We start from the raw sequence: 14,819 nt of genomic DNA, 5'->3' as shown, positions 1-14,819 counted from the left end.
AGACAAATGATTCATGTTTATTTATCACCAGGACAACCACAAAACTAGATTTCACTTTGAGGTTGAGCTGCCCTCATATTCAGGAATATAAATATTGCAGTTAATTTAAAAGACATTTACATTATTTTGTGTGGACATGTGAGCAGAAAGTGAGAGAGGTTGTGATCCTTCTGCACATACTCATTTAACTCTTTCAGTCCTTCAGTCTTTCAGTCCTGCCTAAAAAGTAATTGTAACACCCTTTTTCTACACATTACCCATTAGTTTAATTATTTCATTTTGATTAGAGTGAGAGAATAAAATTGGCAGATATAAAAGATTAAGTATGTTTATAATGAATAAAAATTAGTCCTGGGAAAGCTGGAAACAAGTTTTGTTTTTATAATTAATGATTCAGGAAATTATAACGGGGAAGTGAAGAGTTACTTTAACCATCTGTTTCAAATGACACTAGTTCACGCTTTCCAGCAGGACATTTAATACCACATAATGACACATAAAGGCTTTATATGATTTTGCCAAAAGTTTATTTTTCTTGAGAATTTGTTTGTAATAGCAATAATAACAGAACAGCCGTGTTTCTGGGTGGAAGGATTAAGGAAGCGCATATGCTTGTCACCGGGCTTTGGTGTCTGGTTCCTGTTTGAACCTGCCCTCATGCGCCGCATGTAGGGCCCTCTCCGGTGTCTCTCTAGTGTGTGTTGAATGTCAACATGTGCTGCAATTCTACTACTGTTGAAGTCACAGGCATCGAAGGTCATTCTCGTATTAGCAAAACACCTTTTGACAGAGAGGGAAGTTGAGACATTACACAGCAGACACAGTAACCTGGTGCAAAAACAACAGTCTGCAGAATAGACCAGGGGCCGGTTGCACCAGCTGTACGTATGTTAAAACTTAGCCTAGTTGTGGTGCAATTGGGCACTTAGTCACAATTTACGCACTACTAAATATTTGAGCATTGCACCATTAAACTCAGGTAGAACGTAACCCTATGTATAAACTAAATATTTACGGAAGCTTCAGACCAGGAGTAACGGTTGGAATTAAAAAGCAGACTGATATTTTCTGACATCAATGAGCTCATGTTATGCATGACAGGCATCAATCATTTTGACATACAGTATAATGTTGACATTTAAACTCATTTACATTTACGAGAGAGAGAGAGAGAGAAAAAAACATACTTTTAAGTGGCTCTTCAGCATGAAACCGATCTAACGGTGCAGTTGTCAGGGTGTGTCGCCCGGTGTCAAGTTTCAACACATTCAAAATATATATAGGATATTAAAATGAATAAATGTCTATTTTTCCAGCCTGTAGTAATAGTATTTATTTATTACCCTTTATTTATTTTAGATACAGTTACTATGTATTGTTATTTACACAGGGCAAATATACTATTTATCAAATCTACTTTGTATTTCAATGGGGATATAATTTATTACAGCTGACAGTTACGTGAGTAAACAAGGTTTGAACATCAACCGTAACAAGATAAAATTGAAGTTCACGGCTTTTTAATACATCTGTGTACAAATTTGAAGGCTGCTTATTGGATCAATACAGGTAAACGTCATATTATGCGACTACGCATTACTATACGGAGAGCTTATGACCTACTAGTTAAGTCTTGCCTTAAGAACAGGTGGTGCAACCAAATTAAGCACTGACTTAGTTACAAACTAACTAGTAGTTACTAAGCCCGTAGTGTGAACTTTACGTCTTAACTTACATGAGAACTTACGCACAGCTGGTTCAACCCTACCCAGGTGATTAGTAAAACTGCTCACAGCAGTGTCTTCATGTTTTTCATTACAGTCCTCAAACACTGCACTTTCCATATTCCCGCTTTTTTGTATAGCTTAGGGTTAGGGTTAATAAAGGCAATGCTTCTGTAACACCTTTTGGTGAAAAAAAAAGGAAACAAGAATGCTGAGGAATGTCTTTTAGAGGATTTAAAAAAAAAAATGTTATCCCCTTTTCTCCCAATTTGGAATGCCCAATTCCCACTACTTAGTAGGTCCTCGTGGTGGCACGGTTACTCACCTCAATCCGAGTGGCAGAGGACAAGTCTCAGTTGCCTCCGCTTCTGAGACAGTCATTCTGCACATCTTATCACGTGGCTCACTGTGCATGACATCCCGGAGAATCACAGCATGTGGAGGCTCATGCTACTCTCCGCGATCCACGCACAACTATTGAGTATGAGAACCCCTAATCGCGACCACGAGGAGGTTACCCCATGTGACTCTACCCTCCCTAGCAACCGGGCCAATTTGGTTTCTTAGGAAACTTGGCTGGAATCTCTCAGCACACCCTGGATTCAAACTCACGACTCCAGGGATTGTAGTCAGCGTCAATACTCGCTGAGCTACCCAGGCCTCCTGTCTTTTAGAGGATTTTGTGGGCACACATGCACCCACACACACGTGCACACACAAACATTAAATGCAACATTACTCATAGAAATTCTTGGGATTATACTGCTGTTTGACTGTGTCAGACTCCTGTCAAAAGCAAACTTGAGTGTAAATCAGACCTGTGTCTTGCTGTTTGTGTAGCTTATGTAATTTATGATGCGTGAAGTGACTATTTTCCCTTCCCGGATTTCCCTTCCCCTGCATTCATTTTCTGTCTTTTAGAAGTCTGCACAGCTGATTAGTTTTATTTCAAAGGAAAAATTGGAAGTGACAGCATGTTTCCGAAAGAGCCTGTGCCTCTCCACAGGAGGACGTGCATGAAGGTAGTCTCCAATAAATAAGATTATTCCTCAGATTCTTCCATGATTCAACAGTAAAGTTATTCCACACATCTCTTTATGATTCCAACCAGACAACACAAGTAGTAGGACATTTTGGATGCTGGAACAAATTCACCACAGGATTTTGCTGGTTTTATACGTGACATCTTTAACTGCTAGGGTCCCAATCGTCTACTCTTGTTCTTTCACCAAGAGCAAACAGACTAATTCTGATCAGATTTTTCATTAAAAGAGGCTCTGGAGTTGCCTGCTGTGAAGAAGTCACTCCCCTAATATCAGGGGTGTAAAAAGTACTCAGAAGTTATACTTAAATGAAAGTATGGATACTGAGTGAAAATTTTACTAAATTAAAAGTCCAATTATCTAGCCAAAAACATACTTGAGTGAAAGTAAAAAAAAGTATTTACATTAAATTGTACTTAAGTATTAAAAAAGTAAAAAGTAAATCAAGAGAGGAGATTGTGTGAGAGGAGATGTTAAATTCGATTGGTTTGTGAAGTCGATTTTTTACTGTCTCTAATGACTGTCTTTCCCCCAGTGGCATTCACAACCTGGTCATAGAAACATGTTACAATAACTACATTTTTGCAAAATGATTTTTATGTGGCCTGTTGTACGTAACATGGCAATTTCATGGTGAAATTAACACTAGAGGTGCTAAAACAACAATGACTTTAATCCCTTTTCACTCAAATCACGAGTAAAACAGCAGATTATCAATTCATAAACACTTTTCACTATGTTCCTTACTCAATGCTATCTTAAGACATACTGTATAAACACATTTACTATAGTGCATGACTCATTTTAACATTTGCATTACATAATCAACTACATTTACAAGCTTGTTTAAGTGTGATCAAATTGTGTTGCATATGCGCAGCACAATAAGGAGATATTAGACAGAATGTTTGCCTGAGTCACTATTTACTTTCATTGAATGTTTTTTTTCTCCATATTTTGAAAGTGAAGACTGTCAGTCTTTAACATTCTGTCTAACATATTTTGTGTTCCACATAATACAAAGGGTCACATGGGTTTGGAACAACATGAGGGTAGGGAAGTGTTGACAGAATATTAAATTATGGCTGAGCTATCACTTTAAAGGGATAGTTCACCCAAAAATTTAAATTCTCTCATCAATTAATCACCCTCATGCCATATGTATGACTTCCTTTCTTCTGCAGAACACAAATTAAGATTTTTAGAAGAATATTATAGCTCTCTAGGCCAAAATGTTGATGCTCCAAAAAGCTCATAAAGGCAGCATAAAAGTAATCCATAAGACTCCAGTAGTTAAATCCATATCTTCAGAAGTGATATGATAGGTGTGGATGAGAAACATCAATATTTGTCATTTTTTGCAAGACATTCTTCTCCCTGCCCAGCAGTGATGTGAAGATGATCTGTTTCTCTGTTTCTCATCAACACCTATCACATCGCTTCTGAATATACTGATTTAACCACTGGAGTCTTATGGATCACTTTTATGCTGACTTATGTGATTTTGTTTAGCTTTAAACTGTTGCCACCCATTCACTTGCATTGTATGAACCTACAGAGCTGAGAAATTCTTCTAAAAATCTTAATTTGAGTTCAGCAGATGAAAGAAAGTCATACACATATGGGGTGGCATAAGGGTGAATAAATAATTAGAATTACATTTTTTGGGTGAACTATACCTTTAAGGGCTCTTGTCAGATCTGGATGAACTTGTCAATAAGAAGAGAGGTTTTGAAACACTTCTAGTAATTATTACGGTGAAAACATGTAAATGTCCCACAAGGACAATATATATAATGCTGAAATATAAACCAAAGCAAGATCATGCTTTATTAATACCTACTTTTGCTCTTTCATAGCTTTTAAAGTCCTGCATGGATTCTTATTTCAGTGTAGTTACAGTTTTCAGTGTCGAAAGAATTTAGATCATTAGTTCTGTACAGCAGTACCGCCGCTCTCTAAAGGCAGAGTATGCAGCCTAGTGCGTAGGGCGCCAACCCCGGTCATGGAACACTCGCTGTGTCTGAAACCGCCCCCTATCCACTATATAGTGCACTATTTCGAGTGTCTGCCATTTTGTAGGAGTTTCTGAATTCTGAGTGAGCCGCTCTTTACCTACTTTTGTTCACTCATTGTTACCTACAATGCACTAAAATTTAGAGTGTACATTTGATGTACACTCGACAATGGTTAACTGCCCACAATCCACCATGGGGAAGACATACCTACTGGGAGTTTACTGCTTCCTTCACTCCTGCAATGTTTTATTTCATGCTGAGTGTATTAAATTACTTTTTGATAAATCATTTCTTGATTAAAATAACATAATAACATATAGAGAGGCAAAGCATACAAATACATTTTAAAATGTACTCTTTATTTGATAAAATGTGTTTGTGCACATGCAGAAATGCTGTCTGTTCGCACTCCAGTTGCCAATCACGCGAACGGCAGAGCAAAAGGCATTTACACTTAACTAGGATGTTTACATGGATTTATACAGTTAATCCGCCCGAAGTAGCTGCAATAGTTTCCAGTAAATGCATAAATACTGCTCATGACATGCAGGACGTGGGACAAAGCGCACTGATATATTGATTTAAAAATGTACACTTAAAAAATGATGTCATAAGAGCTCAGTTACATTATCACCCTGAAAATGACCATCACATTACACAGAAAAGCCCGTGTTAGCATTAGAGCCAAAACTTACCTCGACGTGCTGCCTTAAATTGAAGCTGAGATTTTAATCTTGAAATATCAGCTTGTCTTGGTGTTAAATGAAGGCATTGCATGACGAAACTATTCTTTTTTCACTGTGCGGAGCGAAGAAAGTGTTTCACTTTGAAGAGTTTGATGCTGCAGCATTGATGACTTAAGTGACAGTCTGTCAGCAGCACGCGCAGCTGTGTGAACTTCCTGTCATAAAAGTCCCATTCAATAATCTCTCAATAAATTACACATAAACTAAAATTAAACCTAGTAATGTAACGACAGGAACGCCGCCCATTGTAAAGAAGTAAAAGTTCAAAAAAATCATTAGAAATTTACTTGAGTGAGAGTAAAAAGAACCCACTTTTAAACCTACTCTAAAAGTAATTTTATTATTTTTTATTTATTTATTTTTTTTTTCAAAAAGATACTCAAGTAAATGTAATGGAGTAAATGTAGCACGTTACTACCCACCTCTGGTGATGAGCCAAAAGTGTCATAGAACCACCACAAAATGTTGTGGTTGCTTCAGAAATGTTAAAATTTTTTTTTTTTTACACTATCGGTTAGGTTTAAGGTTTAGGAAGGGAAGGGAAGTAGGTTTTGTTTATTTAAATCTCGATAGAACATTAACCTTAAAAACCTCATCTGTTCGGGAGAACATTTCACTCGCTTTCAGCAAACAGTCTCGCAATGTTTGTGGCATGAGAGAAGGCACTCATGGATTGTGATGTCAGAGCACCCAGCCCCTTAAGAAAAAAATGTCAAAATAAGCTTTGAAGAAAGTTAGTAATGTTGTTGGTTTTGTGAATTGTTTTCTGAAGTTTGCTACCAAACCTTGCTGTTGAGCAGATTCCATTATTTTTATTATGATTATTATTGGTGGTTTTATAGCTATTATAATTAATAGATGCCTAACAACAACAACAACAACAATAATAATTCAGCAAATAGGGAGTAGAAATTCATAGATATTATTTAAATATGAAGGCAAGTGCAGAAATAAATGACATGTACACATTTATTTACAAAAGCCTTTTGTTTTTATATAAATACAGTACTGTGCAAAAGTCTTAGGCACATAAGATGTTTCACAAAAGCATTTGTCTTAAGATGGTTATTTACGTATATCTTCAGCTTTAGTGTGTCAATAGGAAATATAAATGTTAGACTCTTAAACATTACTTTTGCAAATAGAAAAGATTAGAATAGGAGAACAGGGAGCCCTGCAACAGATGTCATGGCCCCCACTAAGCCCCCCACTGAACATCGGGTCAGTCTGTGATTACATATAGAGACAGAAGCAATTGAGACAGACTAAATAGATAGAGGCGAATTCTCCAAGAAGCTTGGAACATCCTATCTGCCAACAACGAAGAAAAACTGTGTCCATGTGTACCTAGGAGAATTGGTGCTGTTTTGAAGGCAAAGGTGGTCACACCGAATACTGATTTAGCTTTTTTATGTTTACTGGACTTTGTATGACATTACATGATAAATGAAAACTATTTATTTCATTATTTTTGAAGACATCCTCACTATGCAACATTTTTCACAAGTGCCTAAAATTTTTGCACAGTACTGTATTTACAACTTGAATGACTATTTTGACTTCATAACTGTCCAATCTGTAGAAGTAGCAGGCGTAGAATTAAGTTGAGGACAAAAACCGTCAGTGTTTCTCACTTCGTGCTCATAGTTTTGAATGAATAAATCACATTCAGTCGGGCGGTCACGTATGGTCTAGTCGCACTAATATTTCAACATATCTGAAGCTCAAATCAGATCTGAAATTCCGCCTCTGCAGATGGTCGGAACTCCTCACAGCCGACGTGCGACACTCCATTTGAAATGACTGACCTCTGGTCTGTCATCTGTCGATTGTCGGATGCAGTGAAAAGGCGGCTTCAGTCCAGTAAGACTAAATAAAATGATCTGCAAAAATGTAACGAGTATTTAATAAAATTGTAAGGAGTAAAAAGTACTATTTTTCTTGGAAATGTAATTAAGTAAAAGTACAAGTATTCAGTTTAAATTGCACTCGAGTAAAGTACAGATCCCAAATAATACTTATAAGTATTTCTACTCAGTTACTTTGCTCCCCTGCCAAAAACTGCTCCAGCATTTGAACTAGCCCTCCTCTTACATGGGAATATTTAATATGACATCTGTTTTCGTAGTCAGGTCAGTGTTGTATGTATTGCCTGCCTAGAGCTGACATTTTGATCTATTCAAGCAATTGAGTCTCTTTCCTTGTGTGGAAAAAGGCTTATAGTTTGCGTACAAACTCAATTTCTCATTGTATTATTCTGTTGGCAAGGCATAATTTGTCAAGCTTCTCTCTGGATCCAGTGGATGAGCACCTTTAGAAACATGCAGCAGTAGAGCTCCCTAGTGAATGTCATGAAACTTAACTCTGTGTAACGGGTTCACAAAGGGCAATGAGGAGGCGTGAACCGGCCGAGCAGTCAACGTAAACTTTTAATAACACAAAGGAACTTAAACATAAAATAAAACTGATGCGCACACACACAACTTCGTGCATCTCTCTTTCTCTCTCTCTCTCTGGCGTCCCTGGCTCCTCCTTTATCCCTCTCCCGCTGACTGGGCAACTCAGCGCTGGGCGTGCATCCTCACGGCTCGGCCACGCCCTCCTCCTCGTCACATGCTGTTTGGCTAATTGTAAATGAAATCTCTAGTTCACATAGCTCCAGTCCCTAACTACAGCAAGTGAACTTGAAGACATAATGATGACAAGGATAATGATGAGGATAATGAGGAGAGGGCCGGTTTAGCTAACTTTGCCTCTCACGATTTGGCACACAAAGTTTCATTCAGGTCAGTTAAGAGGTTATTTGTGTGTATACAGCTAACACTTTACTTTTTTCAGATGGACGACCACAGTGGGAGGTTGAAGCGAAGATCATCAGAGAGAAGAGTCAAGGAGTGAGTGAATACTTTCCTTTTAACACTGAAAATATTTGCCAACAAGACAATATGCAAGACATAAATAACATGAACTAAGTAGACTTGAACACATTGTAGTGTCTTCTGATTAAATTCACAGTATTTTGTGTGCTTCATGTGAGAAGTTTGCTTCTGACATTAATGATATTGATTAGTGAAATAAAGTTTCCGATCTTTTGCATCTTGTAGCAATTTGTGATTATTTGAACTAAAATGAAAATGTGAATTTCATTTCCAGAGCTGTGGTAGGACATCACTCTCTTATTGTTGTGATATGTTTCCTGTCTCCATCTGTAGTCGAGCATTGTGGTGGAGGTGCCTCCATATCACAGTAAGACGGTCACTTCAGCAGTGCAGGTGCAGTTCTATGTGTGCAATGGCAAACGGAAAAGAAGCCAATCTCAACGCTTTACTTATCTGCCAGGTACACATTCCACATAGTTGCACACATTTCCTGAATAAAAAACTAAATAAAATAATCACTCTTTTGCTGTTAAGTGTCTGCTTAAATGTAATGCTTAGATGTGGATATATTTAAAGACTTCAAGGAATATTTGTACTTTTAAAAATGTTTTTGTCACACAGCAGGACCATTTAAGTGCAAAAAGCAATAATAGTTAAACACTTTAAAGAAAAAGACCAGTTACAGCATCTAAAAATACACACTTTCCATTTAATAATTTTTTTTTACACTTTCATATACATTATAACCTAAACTCTTGATGTTGAAAAAAAAAAAAGAATGTTCATGATATTTGTCAACTGCCTAAATAAACTACATAAATAAATAGAAAATTACTGTAGCACTGCTTCACATTTTCTGAATGCCTCAACTGCATTCAAATGCAGCTTATGGGGTCAGTTTGGATTTTACTGCATTACAAAAAAAAAGCCAAATCAAAATAAAACAATATTTTGTATGTGATGCCATTTTACGTAGAACAAAGTGTTGTTCATTGTTATGTATGATGATATTTGATATATCACAATACAAAATTAACTGAAATTTGGGGTGATGCCCATATTGTGAAGAGAGTTAGAATGAGACTGGGTCTAGCCTTACTGCGAAACACAATTATGTGACTTAAATTCATGCAAAATAGTTCTTGCTAACTTCACATAACAGTAACAAGAATCGCACACATGTGGGTTCTCACAACAGAGTCACCCGTTTGATCTTGCCAGCGTTCCTCTGCACTGTGCACCAGTGTGGTTAGGGATGAGGTTGTTCCAGTAACAGTTGAGCACCTGGTAACCGCTCATGTAAAACACCTTAAAACAAGATTTAGCATGATTTACAGGTGGCTAGAGGCATGCAAAGCAGGTGTATTCAAGAACTGGACCCCCCTCAATGCCCTTTGTTTTCTGTTGTTCTCTCTCTAATTAAACACTATCATTCCCTCATCTCCTATTGGCATTATCTGCCCTAGTAGTCATAGTCTACAGAATTGCTTTGCATTTTCTGAGATTTCCCCATGATAACACTTGTTGAATCATGAGTTTGAGATTGATCATTCACAGTATTTTAATAATAATTTGTATGACGTGTGTTGTGTAGACACATTACACCATTGCATTTAGTTGCTCTGCTTTTTAAATCGGCATCGCCTTTTATAACACCTAGAGTGCAGTAAAAGGTGACATCTAATTATGGCTCATAGAGTTGTAATAAAAAGTGCAGTTGTGTCCGGTTCTCTTAGAAATAAACTGGTTTGTTATTATTTTCCCAAAGTGAGTCAAACTGAAAAACAGTGTTGGCGTGAATAAATCACACGTGAGCAACTTTTTTTTCTGCCTCAATCTCTGAGTTGCATGCTAACCTGAGTTTACTGTAGAATAGATTGAGAAAGACAAAAAGAGAGGGAGAGCAAGAGAGCGAGATAGGCCCAGCCTCCCGCCCACCCTCTTCGCTCCACAAAGCACCCACTCAAATTAGGGTTTCCTGTTTTCCACACTAACCCGTTGGGCCTCAGCCAATCAGATGACTGCACAGGCAGCCAATATACTGAACAGGCATCAGCCTGCTGAGAAAGTGGCATGGCAGGGGGAGGGCTGAGGTGCTGTGTTTTAAGGGTAGAGCCAAACACTTCATGAGTAATGAATAAGAGGTCCAGTGCAATGAGCAGAGATACAGTCTTAATTCATATTCAAACTATATACAGTGTGAATGGTGTTGGCCATGGTATGAAGTAGTTAATAATAAATCTCACTGAACATCTGAGGCTTCTCTCTTGGCCACAGACAAATCCACCAGCTTTGGTCCAAAATACACCTGGAAATGTATGTTCTTAGCTTGAAGTTTCAGTTATCAACTGAAACTAATGTACGTTGTGGATTGTGGATACGTTGTACAGTGAGTAACACGACTTAAACACACCCACACATGGCACTTACGGAAACTACAGTTTTACTGCAGCAATGGCCTTGCAGTAGCGTATGGGCTGTGAACTGGATTTTAGTTCCCATTTGGAGCTATGCTGGAGGGCAGACAGCATTCTTCATCTCCCAAACACAGCACTGATTTACATGGCACTCAAGCAGGCAACATATGCTCTCTCAGAGTCCACGGCAAGTAAAAATATCCCCCACACTTGCGGGCCAGGGAAATGGCAGATTGGGAAATGGGTTACTGAACGCTATGTCGCTGTTACTCATTGTGTGAGCATTTTATGAGAGGAGATGAGATGAGACGAGAGTGAAAAGAGTGGCTCATACTGAGATGTGTACAAATTTTATACTGGGCATAATTTTTGAACATATGTTAGTCATAATTTTGTAGTCAGTTTTAAGGAGATGGGAAATGGAACAGGAGTTAATTAGTGCTGTGAATGTCAAACCAGAAGAGTTAATCTGTTTGGTATGCTAAAGTGATGCCATTATCAAATAACTTGATCACAGTAAAAGTATCATAAAATCCCTTAAAGGTGAATATTACTGAAAAGTACCAAATACGTGACACTCAAAAAGTATTTTTCCGGTCCTTTTGCATATACCATATTCCGGAATATAAATCCCTTAACTTCTGAATGAGAGATGTTTACGGTGATGTGCCGGTGGGCGTATGTACTTGCCGGTCACACATCAGACTCGCCTATGTCCATGGATCAATCGTGGATAAAATGTATTTTTACAGTATGTCCGCGAAAGTTCAATTTGGTAATATTTGTGCTGTCTTCAGACCTGTTTACATTTTTCCTGGGACTTGGCATGGATCAAAAGCAATTTTTTTTATGTTTTTCTTGATATCGTTTTGGGGTGTTTTGCCATTCACCGCCATTGTTTCCTCCCGCTGATGGTCACAAATATGTGGCTGCGGGGAAAAGTGACGTCACTGAAACAGGACATATACATAATTTATACACAAATGATGCCAGCTGGTCAAACACAAGTGCAACAATACAGATGAAAACATCAGTCATAGAGATGGTAGAAGCGTTTTAAAGTTGCCAATTCAGAATATTTTGCCTTTGCAATGTACTTTATGCAACCAGTTAAAATATTTTGTCCATCATTATTGTTCTAACAAAACTCTAGTCCGCTGTCATACGCAACTCCTCACATGCCCACTAAATGACGTTTCATCACACTCGTAGTAAAAACATTCAGTCAGTGAACCGGATAATTAATACATTTGCAAAGAGGGTTGCAAATATCAGAAATATCCACAGTCGCTAACATTAATGAACGATACAACAGGCACACTATTTTACTATTTGACTAAAAGCTGTTTATTTGTGCACAGCATAGAGCGTCCTGGTAACTTTCGTAACCTCCGTTCCCTGATGGAGGGAACGAGACGTTGTGTCAATGTGGTGACACTAGGGGTCACTCTTGGGAGCCACAAACACCTCTGCTTTTTGAAAAAAGGCCAATGGGAATTGACGAGTGGAATTTGCACGCCACTCCCCTGGACATAAGGGTATAAAAGGAGCTGGTATGCAACCACTCATTCAGGTTTTGTGCTGAGGAGCCGAGACAAGGTCCCGGCCATTTCAGCGGGTAGTTCAGTGTTGTGGCAAGAGGGACACAATGTCTTGTTCCCTCCATCAGGGAACAGAGGTTACGAAAGTAACCAGGACATTCCCTATCTGTCACTCACTCAACGTTGTGTCAATGTAGTGACACAAGGGGTCCCTATACAGAACGCCACAACTAGCTGAACTGTGTGACGTGGAGTGACGGTGCGAGACGGGCAGACCGCTGTGTGCCTCGTAGCCAGCGCACCGGGCCATCACGTAACCTCCCCCAACACTCTTATGAGCGTCGAACAGTCCTTCGGGAACAAGGCGACTGCCTAACTGTGGCCTCTTTTCCTCTTTTTTCTTCCCAAAAAGATTGGAATTTGTTAACCGACTGGGGGCCATAAATGTCTACGTCGGGGGGGGTGTCACTCCCAAGGGGAGACCACACCCCGCCCAGAGAAGGGGGGGTACTTTGAGTGGAAATACATCACATGGTCTTACCGAGTCTTGTCGGAAGTCATGTGGAGAAGTCCCATGGTAGGTCCTACCCGAGGGGGAAGGAGTTTCTACAAACATGGTGACCGGGGGCAGAGGGGCCTCTGAAGGAAGATGCAGTTTACCGACAGGGAAACGATTTAGCGGAAGATATCACATGGGGTCACCTACGGGGAACCAGCACATGTGGAGCACCTACCCCAGTACAGGGCCTAATTAGTACACATACTGGGCCGGCAGTGAGTTTCTCCGCAAACTCGTCTGCCACAGGGCTAAGGAGGAAAGTCATCCAGGGATCACAACTTGTGAACACGACTGGGAGTCAAAAGCACACGTCTGCACCTAATGGGAGGGGAAAGGCGCTATGCGCAAGTGGTACACCCATCCAGCTGTCCCAGAACTTACCTGTTCGGACCTGACAACACATGGGACGAAACCGGCTCATCCCGGAGATTATAGAACCTCGCAAAGGTGTTGGGTGTTGCCCAGCCCACTGCTCTGCAGATGTCTGCCAAAGAGGCGCCACTGGTCAGGGCCCAGGAGGCCACTACATTCCTAGTAGAGTGGGCTCGTAACCCCACGGGGGGGCGGCACGTCTTGAGTGTGATATGCCATCACGATGGCGTCAACGACCCAATGGGCGATCCTCTGTTTGGAGACAGTGCTTCCTTTCCGCTGTCTACCAAAGCAGACAAAGAGCTACTCAAAGCTTCTAAAGCTCTGCGTGCGATCAAAATAGGTGCGTAAAGCACACCAAGCAACGCCAAAGCTGGGTCTGCCTCATCCTGGGGCAGCGCTTGCAGGTTCACTACCTGATCCCTAAACGGGGTCATGGGAACCTTGGGCACATAGCCCGGTCGGGGTCTCAGGATCACGTGAGAGTAACCCGGACCGAATTCCAGGCACGATTCGCTAACAGAACGCCTGCAGTTCCCCTACCCTCTTGATGGAAGTGAGAGCAGTCAGGAGGGTAGTCTTCAAAGAGAGCGCCTTAAGCTCAACTGACTCCAGAGGCTCAAAGGCAGCACCCCGTAGACCCCTAAGGACTACAGAGAGGTCCCACGAGGGCATGAGGCGCGGTCTGGAGGGATTCAACCTCCTAGCACCTCTCAGGAACCTGATGATTAAGTCGTGCTCCCCAAATACTTACCATCCACTGCCTCGTGATGTGCCGAAATGGTGGCTACATACACCGTCAAGGTGGAAGAGGACAGCCGCCCCTCCAGCCTCTCCTGCAGGAAGGAAAGCACCGATCTGACTGCGCATCTCTGGGGGTCTTCGTATCGGGAAGAACACCACTTAGTGAACAGATGCCACTTCAAGGCATACAGGCGCCTCATAGAGGGAGCCCTAGCCTGAGTGATCGTGTCTACCACCGCAGGTCTTCCGCGTCCCATCCAAGGGCCAGACATGAAGATTCCAGAGGTCTGGTCGTGGGTGCCAGATGGTGCCCCATCCCTCAGAAAGAAGGTCCTTTGGAGGTGTCCTTCGTAACCACGACGCACCTGGAGACCTGCTCTAGGGGACCCCTGCCCGTAGAAATGCAAGGTCGGTCCAAGGGCTGAAGAGGCGGCGACAGATCGGCGTGGTGACCACGCGATGTGTCCCACGGCGCCATGCCCATCTCAGGACTCGAGTCTTAAGCCAGTGCTGAAGTGGTCTCATATGCATCAACCTGAGCGGTGTTTCAACCGCTGAGGATGCCATATGCCCCAGGAGTCTCTGAAAAAGTTTCAGTGGAACTACTGTCTGAGACGGGTGGTGTCTGCTTCCTGCGGTGGGCTCCATGCCGGGGCGGGGGCGGGCTGCGGCGGAGCCAGTGCTGTTGCTGCAGGAGGACGCCCTTGTCAACGAGCAGACGGGGTGCGGGGTCTTGAGCCGCGCCGGGGCAGGATGTGTTGAATGGCCTCCATCTG

General features: G+C 41.0%; 1 protein-coding gene across 1 annotated transcript in view; it reads left to right on the top strand.

Annotated features, from left to right (window-relative positions):
* The window catches only part of LOC127444647 (nuclear factor of activated T-cells, cytoplasmic 3-like), a 137,698-nt gene that overhangs the window by 90,295 nt on the left and 32,584 nt on the right, over positions 1–14,819 (top strand). The window contains exons 7-8 of the mRNA XM_051704152.1: positions 8,370–8,425; positions 8,744–8,870. Of these exons, the coding sequence (XP_051560112.1) occupies positions 8,370–8,425; positions 8,744–8,870 (183 nt within the window). The remainder of the gene's footprint in view (positions 1–8,369; positions 8,426–8,743; positions 8,871–14,819) is intronic.

Source organism: Myxocyprinus asiaticus, chromosome 1 (genome assembly GCF_019703515.2).
Source record: "Myxocyprinus asiaticus isolate MX2 ecotype Aquarium Trade chromosome 1, UBuf_Myxa_2, whole genome shotgun sequence".
Lineage (NCBI taxonomy): Eukaryota > Metazoa > Chordata > Actinopteri > Cypriniformes > Catostomidae > Myxocyprinus > Myxocyprinus asiaticus.
This window is presented reverse-complemented; position numbering and strand designations above follow the sequence as displayed.